Source organism: Xenopus laevis, chromosome 2S, assembly GCF_017654675.1.
Source record: "Xenopus laevis strain J_2021 chromosome 2S, Xenopus_laevis_v10.1, whole genome shotgun sequence".
NCBI classification, from domain to species: domain Eukaryota; kingdom Metazoa; phylum Chordata; class Amphibia; order Anura; family Pipidae; genus Xenopus; species Xenopus laevis.
The window spans coordinates 143,547,992-143,562,661 of NC_054374.1; the positions used below are offsets into that span (position 1 = coordinate 143,547,992).

At 39.5% G+C, this 14,670-nt stretch overlaps 1 protein-coding gene across 8 annotated transcripts in view; it reads left to right on the forward strand.

Moving 5' to 3' along the window:
* supt20h.S (SPT20 homolog, SAGA complex component S homeolog) overlaps positions 1 to 14,585 on the forward strand; it is a 59,973-nt gene extending 45,388 nt beyond the window's left edge. For 4 of the 8 annotated variants that reach the window (XM_018248481.2, XM_018248484.2, XM_018248482.2 and 1 more), the window contains exons 19-25: positions 507 to 819; positions 3,600 to 3,754; positions 6,156 to 6,211; positions 8,896 to 9,033; positions 12,043 to 12,148; positions 13,259 to 13,362; positions 14,275 to 14,585. In XM_018248481.2, coding sequence (XP_018103970.1) covers positions 507 to 819; positions 3,600 to 3,754; positions 6,156 to 6,211; positions 8,896 to 9,033; positions 12,043 to 12,148; positions 13,259 to 13,362; positions 14,275 to 14,418 — 1,016 coding nt within the window. In that variant the 3' untranslated portion in view covers positions 14,419 to 14,585. 8 annotated transcript variants of the gene reach the window in all.
* The last annotated feature ends 85 nt before the right edge of the window (positions 14,586 to 14,670 follow it).

Here is a 14,670-nt window from a genome sequence, read left to right on the forward strand (position 1 = left end):
GCAGCCTCAAGGCTCTGAAATGACTTATCTGATTTTAGTTTTTTTTCTAGTTTTTCATTTTATTTGCATGCTTTATGTGAACCAGTATGAAATATGTAATGTATTTAAAATATGGATGCAGGTGACTAATTCTGAGAAAAGTTTGGGAAAAAAATTGACCTTGTGCTTCAGTTGCCAGCTTCTGGCACGTTACTAACATAATATCATATTATTCTCTTTTGTTTTTGCAATTAAATGGGTTTGAAGCATTTGCAACCTGTTAATACTGTTTTCTTTCCGTCTTTTCACTGGGGGTGGATGTTTCTCTTGAAAGTTCATATCTGTGCAGCCCTTAGGGGAATTCTATATAACAAACGCAAGTGTAAAGCTTTGGCCTGGTGTCGGCATCTTCATTCTATAGATTCTGTTTTATGTTAAGGGGGAACTAAGACAACTATTTTTTTTTATTCGAATTCGGGATAAATGCGGTTTTGTACTACCACTTTTTTATTTTTTTCAATGAGCAGGGTCTGGAACTCCCAAACCATCTACTCCTACACCAACCAACACCCCATCATCGACTCCGCATGCTCTTGATGCTTTGAACTCAACTCTTATCACCCCTTCTGTTACCCCTACACCCCAAGATTCAAGCTTTAATTCACAGGCCACTTTGTTAACTCCATTTGCTCAGCAGCAAATGTCTCTGGGTCAGGGCTTGCCTGTAATGACCATCCCACTACCCACCATGGTAACATCTATCACTACAGGGACCACCTCCACCCAGGTCATGGCAAATCCTACTGGACTAAACTTCATCAATGTAGTTGGCTCTGTATGGTAAGTTTTCTGCCTTCTGGTGACTGTCTATCATTTTACTTTGGTTGGCACCTTCTCTTCTCTTTCTGTGATCTAATTTGTATCTAATCTTATTGGATCTAAATTGGATTAGCATGGGTTATGCACACCCAGTTAGTTTGTTACCGAGATCTCTAAGGGTTCAAGCACACGGGCAGATTTGGGGAGATTTAGTCGCCTGGCGACTAATCGCCTCTTCTGCGGGGCAACAATCTCCCCAAACTGCCTTCCCCCTGTCTGCCGCCTGCTATAATGACAAAACGCCAGCGCCAATGCACTCCCGGCGATTCGATTTCCGAAAGTCGCCCAAAGTTTCCTCGTGAGGCAACTTCTGGCGACTTCGTGAAACTCCGGACGACTTCGGAAATCGAATCGCTGCGAGTGCGCTGGCGTGTTGTCATTATAGCAGGCGGCAGGCAGGGGGAAGGCACTAGGGGAGATTGTCGCCCCGCAGAAAAGGCGATTAGTCGCCAGGTGACTAAATCTCACCTAATCTGCTGTGCTTAAACCCTAAGGACTAAACTTCACGAGCGTTTTTTTCAGATGGTGTTGGAGCCACAAAACGCATGCGACTAAGATGTAGGGATGGGCGAATTTGACCCGTTTCGCTTTGCCAAAAATTCTCTGTGAGTGAAAATTTTATGAAATGCATTTTTTTTTTTTAAAACCTCACGAGGGCTTTTATCAGATGGTGTTGGATCGACAAAACACATCTGACTAGTCAGATGTAGGGATAACCAGTTTTGATTAGCCAAAAATTTGCCGGAATGCATTAAAGTCTATGGGTGACATTTTTTTCTCCCATTGTAGAGTATGGCCATCATTTCCACAGCGTGAAGTGTTCACATCCAGAACATTGTCTTGTTTTGGATGTGAACACTTCACGCAGTGTCTTCATCAGGCAGGATAAAAATGAAGAGGGTCGGAAAGACTTTTTTTTTTTTCCTCACTGAAAAATATTGACTGTCAAATGTAAAAAAAAAAAAAAAAAAAAGAAAAGACTCCATCTGACTTTTACAGTCTAGCCTAGGGGGATCAGATTTTGCAGCATCCTACAAAATCTTGTGCTGTTGCATGGTGGAACGGATAAAATATGACCCGTAAAATCTGATGAAAATCGCTTGTGGAGTTTTACCCTAAAACACATTCATCTTATAAACAAGCTGCTGTGTAGCAATGGTGGAAATTGAAAAAAGACAATATGGCACAGGATAAATAGTGGATAACAGATAACACCATTATGTTCTACAGAGCTTATCTGCTGTGTAACCTGAGCCTTTTCTCCTTTGAACGGCTGCCCCCATTGCTACACAACAGCTTATTTATATAAACAATAGTAGAGTTTCTGAAGCAAACACAGCAGTTTTACCAGTGCAGGGCAACACTGCATTATATTTTTATTACTTTAAAACACTTTCATTTTTGATGTTACTGTTCCTTTCAGCTTCAGATCACAATTCATGATTTTGAAAACTATATGGATTCTCATTCTTTGAGTACTTCTTATTAAATACAAATATATTTCTCTGTTCAAGCACGACTATATAGCCCGACTGCCAGCATATCGTACAGCAGAACTTTGCATGGCTTACTCCGGGTAAAGCAGACCACATTCAAGGTTCAGTGGTCATTAAAGGAGAACTAAACCCCCCAACTAATGAAAACCCCTACTCTCCATAGTCCCCCCCTCCCTGTTCCCCCCTGCACAGGTGTTAATACCTGCAAATACCCCATAGTCTTTAATTACCCCTCAATGCAAAGTCAGCCCAGCGGAGCATACAGGCACCGTCTTAAACGATTCGTAAATCTTCGGCAGTTTCCTTGGCTGTCGGCGCATGCTCAGTTGTTCGGGACTGGAAAATTGTTACAACTGCGCATGCGCAGATACGCCGCTTACTTACTGAAGATTCCCGAAGCAGTGAAGATGGTGCCTATGAGCTCCGCTTTGCCGACTCTGCATCTAGGGGTAATTAAAGACTATGGGGCATTAACGGGTATAAACACCTGTGCGGGAGGGGGACTATGAGGGTAGGGGTTTTCATTAGTTTGGGGATTTAGTTCTCCTTTAAAGGTGGCCATAGATGCACTGATAATATCGTACAAAACAAATTTCCGTATGATATTCGTTGCATGTATGGTGGGAGACAAGCTGACCGATATCAGCAAAAGACTTGTATTTTGGGCTCGTACCCAAACATCAGCCATTTTTAGTGCTGAATCGTCAGATACAGTAAGAATTCAATTGTTTCTACCTGTATATTTCATGATTCAGCTCTACACATGTGTAGAGATCGTAATTGTAACCTCTATGGCCACCTTTAAGGGCTACAAATGTTAAATATACATTGATTTAGTATGACGGCACATTTAAAACCATTCACAAATCCATTAGTTGATCGTTGCTAATATAGTTTATATTGCGGGTGCACTTGCTGAGACATGCCGAAACAAACACAGTCTGATCCTCTAAGTAAATACATACTACAGGCAAATGTAGTGTTAAACTGGCAAACTATGTTGATACATGCGTGGCTAGCTTGGCAGATAAGTTGCCTGAAATACATAGAATAAGTAAATACAACCAAGTTCCAAAAACCTTTCTTTGCACACATATTTAGGGATAAATTTGCCAGTTTTTATATAAAATGACCCTATAAATACAAATCATAGAATGTTACCCTCCATCCACTTATCTCTAAAAACAATATTTACTGGATTTTTATGCCATCCACCAGCAATTAATATTTTTTTCTATTTCACAGTGGTCCACAGACACTGATGAGCGGATCAAGTCCAATACTGGGATGTAACACTGGTGCCATTACCCCTGCAGGGATCAATCTGAGCGGCATTTTACCATCAGGAGGGCTAGTGCCAGGGACATTGCCGGCTGCCATGCAGTCAGCCTCACAGGCAGGTTGGTATTTCTCATGAGTAGTTCGCATACTGCAAATAATTCCAGACTAGCCATTTGTGATATGAACATTTCCATTGCAGATTTGCTTTGGATATCTTTTGTGTTCTTTTAGTCCAGGAACATTTATTTCATAATGATGTTTATATAACTAAGGGTTGGAGAGGTTAAACTTGATGGATTATAGTTTCCAACATGAGTTAGGCTAATGCCAGACATAGCAGATGGCAGAGAATCTGCTCCTATGATATGATATAATGTATCTAGAGTTGCCACTTGTCCGGATTTCGCCTACACAGCCCAATTTTTGGAAGGGCTGCCCGGATGTATAGTTCCTGTCCGGATTTCCAAATTAGGAAATCCAGACAGGACATTGAAGTGAATCAGCCAATCTCTGATCGCCACGTCATCAGTCCCGCCCCTGACATCACCCACCCCTGACATCACTGACCAGCCCCTGGTATCACTGACCTGTTTTGTGAAACAGCAAAACATTTTGGAAACGCATTGAAGTCAATGGGCATTTTTACACAGGATTTTTTTTTTTACGCACAGAACAATTTTTCTTACTCAAAATGCATTAAAGTCAATGGGCATTTTTTTTGTATGTGCTGAAAAAATTCGGAATTTCGCTGCAAATCCATGGCTGGCGAATGAATTCGCTCATCATCACTAATCCTGACACCTGATGACAATATGTTGTGATTATATGCTCAGATCTATTGTATGATGGGCCAACATGCACAGTGATTGTAAGGCATATTAGTTGAAAATAGCCAGCCAGATCTCCCCATGTGTTGCCAGCTAAAAGATCACAGAGGACTCACAATTGGAAGTTTGTTGTCTTTGCATCAGGTCTAATTACCAATAGCAACTAACAAATTGCATTTGTAATTTGGGCAACTTTTGGTCAGAGAATGAACTAAGAAAGCCTATGGCCAGAATAGTTGCTGCTTTGAACATGAATTAAGCACTTAAAGACTGCCACTTTCAGTTCATTATTAAGATTTACAGAAAGAAAGGAAATTAAATTGAGTTGTGGCATTATTGGGGATAAGGGATTATAGTCTTAGGGTCGGGCCACACAAGCAGATTCAGGGAGATTAGTCAACCCAGCGACAATCTCCCCGAACTGCCTTTCCCCTGCCCTCCGTCGGCTAAAATGAAAGTCGCCTGGTGGAAGGCACACGCGGCACTTCGTTTTCCAAAGTTGCCTCATGAGGAGAATTCGGAAAACTAAGCGATGCGTGTGCCTTCCACCAGGCGACTTTCATTTTAGCCGGCGGAGGGCAGGGGAAAGGCAGTTCGGGGAGATTGTCGCCCCGAAGAAGAGGAGATTTGTCGCTGGGGCGACTAATCTCCCCGAATCTGCTTGTTTGGCCAGACACTAAAGGTGATGGAAAAAGTCCAGAATGGAAAATAAATTATGTACATGTATGGGATCCATTATCCAGAAAGCTCAGATTTACAGGAAGCCAAATTATTAAAATTATTACATTTTTTTTAAAAAAAAAATCTTTTTCTCTAACAAAACAGTGTGTACTTGATGGTAACCAAGCTACATGAATCCATGTTGTAGGCAAAACACTTCTGTTGGGTTTATGTTTAAATGATTTATGTTAAATTGATTTTTATTTAACAGACTTGAGGATATGCTTATCCAATACATTTCACTACTTCACACCAAGGTTTTAATTTAAATAATACATACAGGAGCAGTAATAAATCATGAGGGCTTCTATACATTTAAATATAAGACATTTTGATCCAGCACTGTGGAGATTGTTTCAGAAGCTCAAATATGCTTCCATGTCATGTAATTATAATACTAATTTCAGTAAAGTACTAATTCATGGTGTCAGCATTTTGCTATTTCATTTATACTGTAAGGGATAAGCAGTTTGTTACATGGTCAATATGATAAGATAGCCAGAGAGCTTAAGTGCAGGTTTTTATATTGACCCTAAACCATTATTACAGGCATGGGATCCGTTATCTGGAAATCCGTTATTCAGAAAGCTCTGAATTACTGGAAGAAAGTTTCCCATAGACTCCATTTTATCCGACTAATTCAAACTTTTAAAAATGGTTTTATTTTCTCTGTAATAATCAGTACCTTCTACTTTATCCCAACTAAGATATAATTAATTTGTATTGGAAGCAAAACCAGCCTATTGGATCATTTTTTTTTATTATTGGAGATCCATAGTACAGAAAGATCCCTTATGCAGAAAAGCCCAGGTCCCGAGCATTCCGAATAACAGGTCCCCTACCTGTATATGCTCATAACTGTAGATATGTATAAACTTCTGCCCTGCAAAGAACACTTATAGTTCCATTAAGTAAATTGTGGTGCTTGGCAAAACGTGGCTTGATTTTTAAACAAAGGACTTTTCTTTAACAGGTGGCCCATTTGGCTTAAAAAATACTTCAGGTCTAAGGCCCTTAAATCTGCTGCAGGTAATTATGACAACCAGCGTTTCCAAATAAGGGAAAAAACTAAAAAATGTCTTTGCAGCCTACAGATCTGGAAATGGAATTAAACTTTATGTGGTTAGGCTTTTATGATTGTATCCTTTACAGTGTAATAAATGTTCTTTACTAACGAATGATTGCCAGGAAATAGTTTACAATATATGGGGGCAAAAGGAGGGTTGAAAATCAGATAAAGCTATATAACGATGCTCTCTAGGCCAAGCCTTAAAGGGGTTGTTCACTTTAAATTAACTTGTAGTATGACGTAAAAAGTGATATTCTGAGACAATTTGCAATTGATTTTCATTTTTTATTATTTGTTGTTAGTTTTATTAAGCTTTTTATTCAGCAGCTCTCCGGTTTTTTACACTGTGTACCATCCCCCACCATTGTTAAATGACCACTGAGACCTCCATTCTAGTTTATTGCCTGCCCTGTAGCCGCAGCAAATGTGTATGTTAATGGTTAGTAAGTTCACATGTTTGGAACCTTAAAGGAGAAAGAAAGCTGCCAAGGCAGTTTATTGCCAATATATTAGCCACAACAGTATAAGCTAGAATGCCATTTTGAATCTTTTCTATTCCGCTCTAGACACTGTCAATGTTTGTTTAGGGTAGCAGCTGCCATATTAGCTTGCTGTGACATCACTTCCTGCCTGAGTCTCTCCCTGCTCACTCATAGCTCAGCTCAGATTACAGCAGGGATGGGAGGAGGGAGGGGAAGAGGAACAAACTGAGCATGCTCAAGCCCAAGCCCTGGAGGTTTAAGATGAAAACAGGAAGTCTGATACAGAAGCCCATGTGTACACAATAGAAGGAAAGAAAAGTGGTTTCTTTTGACAGAGGACTCAGAGCAGCATTACTTTGAGGGTTTACTGGTGTGTGTGTATATATATATTAAAAACATAAAATGGGGAATCTACTGTAGAGGCTTTAAAGGAGAAGGAAAGGTTTAAACCAAGTAAGCTTTATCAGAAAGGTCTATATATATATATATATATATATATATATATATATATATATATACTATAACAAACAAGGGAAAGTTGTGCTCACCACTATTTTTTAAAACCATTAGGCGGGGGTGCAATGAGGCTGTGACCACAAAATACATATAGTCAAATACAAGAGTCCTCTGCACTCAACCCATTATCAATATATTTAAGACAGCGACATTTTGTGCATACTGCTACTAAAAAATGCCTTACCCTTTAAACAAAACAGGGATTGTTTGTCCATATATTGCAATATATTTAAGCTGGCCAACTACGTCAAAGTCATCCCATATCTGGCCAGTCCTATGCTCAATTTTATCTGATTCATTAAGAATTCTATTGCTTCATTATACATTTTACAAAGGGACTAGGTATTACCTGCAACTTAACTTGCTGCTTTCAAAGTAAACCTCCATACTTGGCTGCCCTTTTATTAGACACCAGTGGGATCACCTGACTATAGCTGGGAAGGGTGGGAGCTACAACATGGAGCTGGTCACTGCTCCTGTATAAACTATAACAAACAAGGGAAAGTTGTGCTCACCACTATTTTTTAAAACCATTAGGCGGGGGTGCAATGAGGCTGTGACCACAAAATACATATAGTCAAATACAAGAGTCCTCTGCACTCAACCCATTATCAATATATTTAAGACAGCGACATTTTGTGCATACTGCTACTAAAAAATGCCTTACCCTTTAAACAAAACAGGGATTGTTTGTCCATATATTGCAATATATTTAAGCTGGCCAACTACGTCAAAGTCATCCCATATCTGGCCAGTCCTATGCTCAATTTTATCTGATTCATTAAGAATTCTATTGCTTCATTATACATTTTACAAAGGGACTAGGTATTACCTGCAACTTAACTTGCTGCTTTCAAAGTAAACCTCCATACTTGGCTGCCCTTTTATTAGACACCAGTGGGATCACCTGACTATAGCTGGGAAGGGTGGGAGCTACAACATGGAGCTGGTCACTGCTCCTGTATAAACTATAACATGTGTACACAATAGAAGGAAAGAAAAGTGGTTTCTTTTGACAGAGGACTCAGAGCAGCATTACTTTGAGGGTTTACTGGTGTGTGTGTATATATATATTAAAAACATAAAATGGGGAATCTACTGTAGAGGCTTTAAAGGAGAAGGAAAGGTTTAAACCAAGTAAGCTTTATCAGAAAGGTCTATATATATATATATATATATATATATATATATATATATATATATATATATATATATATATATATATATATATATATATATATAGACCTTTCTGATAAAGCTTACTTATATATATATATATATATATATATATATATATATATAGACCTTTCTGATAAAGCTTACTTGGTTTAAACCTTTCCTTCTCCTTTAAAGCCTCTACAGTAGATTCCCCATTTTATGTTTTTAAGGGGACCAGAAAAAATGGTTTAAAATCCAGGAAAATGTAAAATCAGGGAAAGGTATGCATAATATATAGGTGGGGCCACAAAACAACAATGTAAAATGAGGGAAAATTTAAAATCAGGGGATGTAAAATTGAGGTTTCATTGTCGTCTCAAAAGGTTATGGGGGTTAGAAGGAAATGGGCACTGGGCACAATTCGATTGTCTATTATCTGGGAGCGATACGGTTTTTTTTTTCTGAAATTGGTTGTCATCTTCAAACAGCTTTCTGGTGCTCCAATCCTATTCAACCCCATGCAGCAGCAGCAACAACAAGTCTCCCAATTTTCACCTCAACAGCCCCAACAGACTTTGACTTCCAGCCCACAACAGCAGGCAGAACAGTTGGGACTTTTACCTTCGGTAAGGATTCCATATCAGAACTCATTCAAATAGCAAAATCAGAATGTTTCCATAAAAAAGATATGTGTATCATATTTGGCTATTGCATATTCCTTTTATTCCACCATCTTGGATATGACTGCCTTCTATTCCTACCTAGCATACCATAAATATGTAACATGTTCTAAACACCAGGCCTTGCTTAAAGGGCTGACATAACATTATAGCTTGTGTTGCAAACTAATGTGTGCAGACTTACACCTACACTAGGTTCCCTTGGGGATTCAACAAGGAAAGCTTTTTAATACTCTCCCAGGTTTCGTAGACAGACTGCACTTATAGATGGAGTGTGGTATAGACAGGGTCGTTCCTGCCATGAGGTAAGGTGAGCACTTTACCTCAGGCGGCAGTGAACGGCCAGTTACAAGGGGCGGCAAAAAGCCAACTCCTGTAACTTTAAGAGCTGAATTTCCAGTTTTTAAACTGGAAATTCGTCTCTGCTAGTGCAGAAAGCACAGTATGCTCTCATTGCACTGGCGATACCACCCCTTTTGACCCGCTCCGACGCTAAACTTTGAAGCGCTGAACGGGAGAGGGGGGCGGCATCGGGGTTGCCGCCTCAGGCTGCAGCAGCCCACGGATTGCCCCTGGGTATAGATAAACTTGCAGCGCTGTATCATCAACTAGCAGAGAGTTGTTATTCATTTGGAGGGGTTGTTCACATTAAATTAAAATTGATTATGATGTTGAGAGTGATAGTCTGAGACAATTTGCAGTTAGTTTTCATTTTTAATTATTTGTGGTTTTTGAGTTATTTAGCTCTTTATTCAGCAATTTGGTAGCTAGGGCCAAATGACCCTATGAATATGAATGGGAGAGGACCTGCATAGAAATATGAGTAAGAAAGAGTAGCAGTAATAAAAATCTGTAGTCCTACAAGAGCATTTGTTTAATAGATGGGGTCAGTGAAGAAATAATTCAAAAAATGCAAAAAAAAAACTAAAAAAAAAAAAGAAAATATGAAGGCCAATTGAAAGTTGCTTTGACTTAGCCATTCTACAACACATTAAGGGGCAGATTTATCAAGGGTCAAATTGAAAATCAAATTCAATTCAATTCAAATTCGACTAGATTGTCATCCAAACTTAATTCGAGGTTTTTTTTTTTTTTAAATTTGAATTTTTCTGTAATAATAAAACAGTAGCTTGTACTTGATCCCAACTAAGATATAATTAATCCTTATTGGAGGCAAAACCAGCCTATTGGGTTTATTTAATGTTTAAATGAATTTCTAGTAGACTTAAGGCATGAAGACCCAAATTACGGAAAGATCCATTATCCGGAAAACCCAAGGTCCCGAGCATTCTGCATAACAGGTCCCGTATCTGTACAAGGATTATAAACCTACTCCAGATTTCAGTAAAAATGCCACAACGTGTGTGTTATAGAATATACATCAGTCTCCTGGCAAGTGCTTGCTTGCAGCCAGTGGGGTTGTTTGGGGCACAATGGATGCTATGTTTTGGGGTTACTGAAAGACACATGTCAAAGTGGCCTGTTCAATTGCCCAGGAAATCTAAAGCAAATTACTTTGGTATGGAGTATAAATACATAATCACGTTTGCCATCGGGGTTGGGTGGGCTTAGCCTCAAAGCCAGTTATAGTGCAAACTAGGGAGAAAGCTTTCAAACAATTTACTCTATTGCTGTGGTGTGCAGTTCTACTAATTAGGCAGTAATCAAAAGTTCCATATCAATTCTTGTCTCATAAAGTGAAGTAGGTCAAAAAATCATACACAGTAGTCACATCCCAAAGAGAGCCCCCAGTCCACGGCCATATAATTTGGTAAAGTCAAACAAAAGCAAAAGTTGGGAGAGACTTACTGTAACTTGAAAAAGAGGAGCTCAAATGATGTATAAAAAGTAGAAAATATTTATTTAGGACATAAATTGAAGCGTTTCGTGCCAAGGGTGGGCACTTACTCAACTTACTCATAATGAGTGCCCACTCTTGGCAGGAAACGCGTTAGGCTTAATTATGTCCTAAATAAAGATTTTCTACTTTTTATACATCATTTGGGCTCCTCTTTTTCAAGTAACCGTAAGTCTCTCCCAACTTTTGCTTTTGTTACAAAGTTTTCAAAGGTTAGTTAGGATGAGATTTTGGGGTGAATATGTATTTGTTGTTTTATGTATTCTTTAAACTGTGACTGAATCACCGGCACTTCTATATTTTCCAATATCTGCACTCATTTCACGAGATATTTAAAGCTTTGGCCAAAGGTTAGACCTTCAAATGTGTCTTGGCCTGAAACAGTTTGTATCACTACTGCTTTATAGTGTACATCAAGGCATGTCCTTAAATATATGGAAAACAAAAGAGAAACTACCCTGTAATTACATGTAATATTATAGATTTGGAATTCTTTACAAGGCCACCAAGCCCTTTATCAGTTTAGCACAATACACATATATATTACAATATATGTTGATGATTTATGATGACCCCTATATTTAGTTTCTCAACAGCTGCCCAGAGCCCACTGAGCATGTCACTGATGCTCAAACGATGGCCTAAGAAGATGCCAATCTCCCATTAACAGATCCAGCCATTTCTGTAACTTTTCAGTGAAATAGTAAATGCAATGTAAGTACAGGTATGGGACCCGTTATCCAGAATGCTCGGGACCTGGGGTTTGCCGGATAACAGATCTTTCTGTAATTTGGGTCTTAAGCTACTATAAATTCATTTAAACATAAATAAACCCAATAGGCTGGTTTTGCCTCCAATAAGGATTAATGATATCTTAGTTTGGATCAAGTACAAGCTACTGTTTTATTATTACAGAGAAAAAGGAAATCATTTTTAAAAATTTGTATTATTTGGATAAAATGGAGTCTATGAGAGACATTCCGTAATTCTGGATATCGGGTTTCCAGATAAGGGATCCTATACCTGTATTTCCATTAGTTAAATGGGGGACCTGTGCTATCATTAATTTCAATTCCTCTGCTCTCTCTCTCTGTCAGGGAATGGACCAAGGTTCTAGCAACCAAGATCAGACTTTATCAGCTCAGCAGGCTGCAGTTATTAACTTAACCGGAGTAGGCGGCTTCATGCCTCCCCAAGCAGCTGGTACGTACGGAGAGTCTTTGTCTTTTGTTCCTTCACACACTTCCCCTTTATGAGCTTTATTAAAGGTAAGCTATACCTACAGGGAATAGTCATCCCATGTGTTGTGCAAGATCTAGCTGAATGTTGTTAGAATAGCTGACAAGTTCTATAGTCACCAGTTGGTGCAAATACTTCTGGTGCATTACTAGATCTGCATAGTTTGGGGGGGAAGCACAGTAGAACCCCCATTTTACTTTTTTTTCAGGGGACCAGAAAAAAAATGTCAAATCCAAGAAAATGTAACATCAGGGAAATGTATTATGCAAAATATATACAGTAGGCGGGGCCACAAAAGAACAATGTAAAATGAGGGAAAACTTAAATCAGGGGATGTAAAATTAAGGTTTCACTGTATTTTCCTTCATATATACCTTTCAGTTCTTTTTTGCTGGACCATTTAACCTATTAAATGCCAAGGCACCCTGGGAAGATTGCAGCGATAAATTCCCTACTTCCTGTGGTCAGCTGCTTCCTATTCAGTACAATGGGAAATAGAATGGGTATTGCAGGAGACCGCTGACCTGACTGCAGTCAATTCAGATGAATTATTTTCATTTTTGTTGGTGCTATTGGCCTTTTAGCAGCAGCTGCTTGGATGGATTTGCAGTTTTCCTTATATATTTGGTGCCCACCAAGGCGTGCACAGCGGATATTTGCTTCCCTATGAACATTGAATTATCCAAAGGAAATTCATACATGAGATTTATGCAAGTGTTGTATTCCCTTAGTCTCAGTTTGCCTTCTTGCTATAGCTTCCCTTACATTCTGTTGTGTTGAAAGGCCTCGCAGCACACCCTCAGCTCTGATAAATAAAAGATCTATTCACTAAAACCTCAGCTCAGATACCAAATCCTACGAGAGACCTGCATCCCCCCCAACCACCTATCCCTGCATCCGTAACATCAGCCTGCTCTTGTTAGGACATTGGGAGCTGTAGTTAAATTACATCTGAAGGTTGAAATTCCCCATTATAGAATTTCAATGTAATAAATAGCTGCCCCTATGTGTAGTTTCTCCTGTATCTAATCCTCCACTCTACCAGTTTGACGTCCCTGCTTCTCCTCTCTGTAGTGTTGTCTCAGCTTGGCTCTGCTGGGAACAGACCCGGGCAAAACCTGCCATCACAGAGACTGCAGCTCTCTTCTGCATTACAACATCAGCAGCAACAAGTACAAGTAATTCGGCAACTTCTGTGAATAAATGCACATGCTAAGTAAACGCTGCTGCTTTAAATCTACTCTGTGGCTTGCCAATTGAAATAAGCCAGGCCTTATTTTTTTCAGACTACAGCTAGCAAACACTCTTGCGGTAGCATTTAAAGATTGTAAGCTTCTATGGGCGTTGTGTGAATAAACCAATATCCTAAAATCAAGAAGGTGTATTGTATGCCACTCACATATTGCTGCAATTCATAATGCATGGTTGAGGATTTCTCAGAGCCAAAAAGCTGCTACTCTTTTTTTTTTTATAGTTAGTGCAATAGTTCAGTCACATCTTTGACCAAGCTTAGGATATAGCAACTGTTTTATAATAAAACCTCCCAAGATCCTTCCCCCCCCCCTCTTCCAGTGTTGGGGGGCACTGAAGCTGTAAGAGACTTGCTTCTCTCCAAGAGTTGAAGTTAGTCAGCAGTTGAGATGCTTTGGAGATTTTGGTGCTGCATGCCCAATCATTCCTTGGATACACCCCCCTCCTGCATTGGTGTTCTGCATAAATTTCTTGCAAACCTGCTTGAGCTACGAGCCTCCTTCTCTAAAGTAAGGTGAGAAGTAAACTAGGGATGCACCCGATCCAGGATTTGGTTCGGCCTTTTTCATCAGGATTCAAATTCGGCCCGGCAAATTAGGGGTGAGGAGGGAATTCACATGTCTTTTTGTAAAAAAACAAGGAAGTAAAAAATGTTTTCCCACTCCTAATTTGCATATGTGGATTCAGTTCAGTATTCAGCCGAATCTTTAGCGAAGGGTTCGGCCGAACCCAAAATAATGGATTCGGTGCATCCCTTAAGTAAACCCTAGCACGGTGTACAGCTTTAACAGACCATGAAATGGCTTTAACTGTATTTGTCTCCACTCTTGCATTGACAGTTGCAATTCTTGCATCATCAAATGCAGCAGCAAATGGCTACGGCAACAGCAGCACAAGCAGCCCCGTTCCCACCCCTGCCTCATTCCGGCAGCCAATCAAGAAGTAAAAGGAGGGGCAGTGCCGGATTTGATGCCAAACCCTGAGCCTTGAACTTCATATCACACCTCTGAGCAGAATCATTAACCAACAATTGCCTTTCCAAGTAATTATTTTTTTAAAACTGTTTTAAATTATTCTTACACGAATACTTGCAAACAAGCTTTGTGAAGAGATGTCCGACTTAAATGAGCATTAAAATGGACGTACATTAGTAGCGGTCTGGGGGACGTCACAAACCAGGTGCAATTTTTATTTTATTTTTTCAATCCCATGTGAGAAGACACTGCATCCGTAGA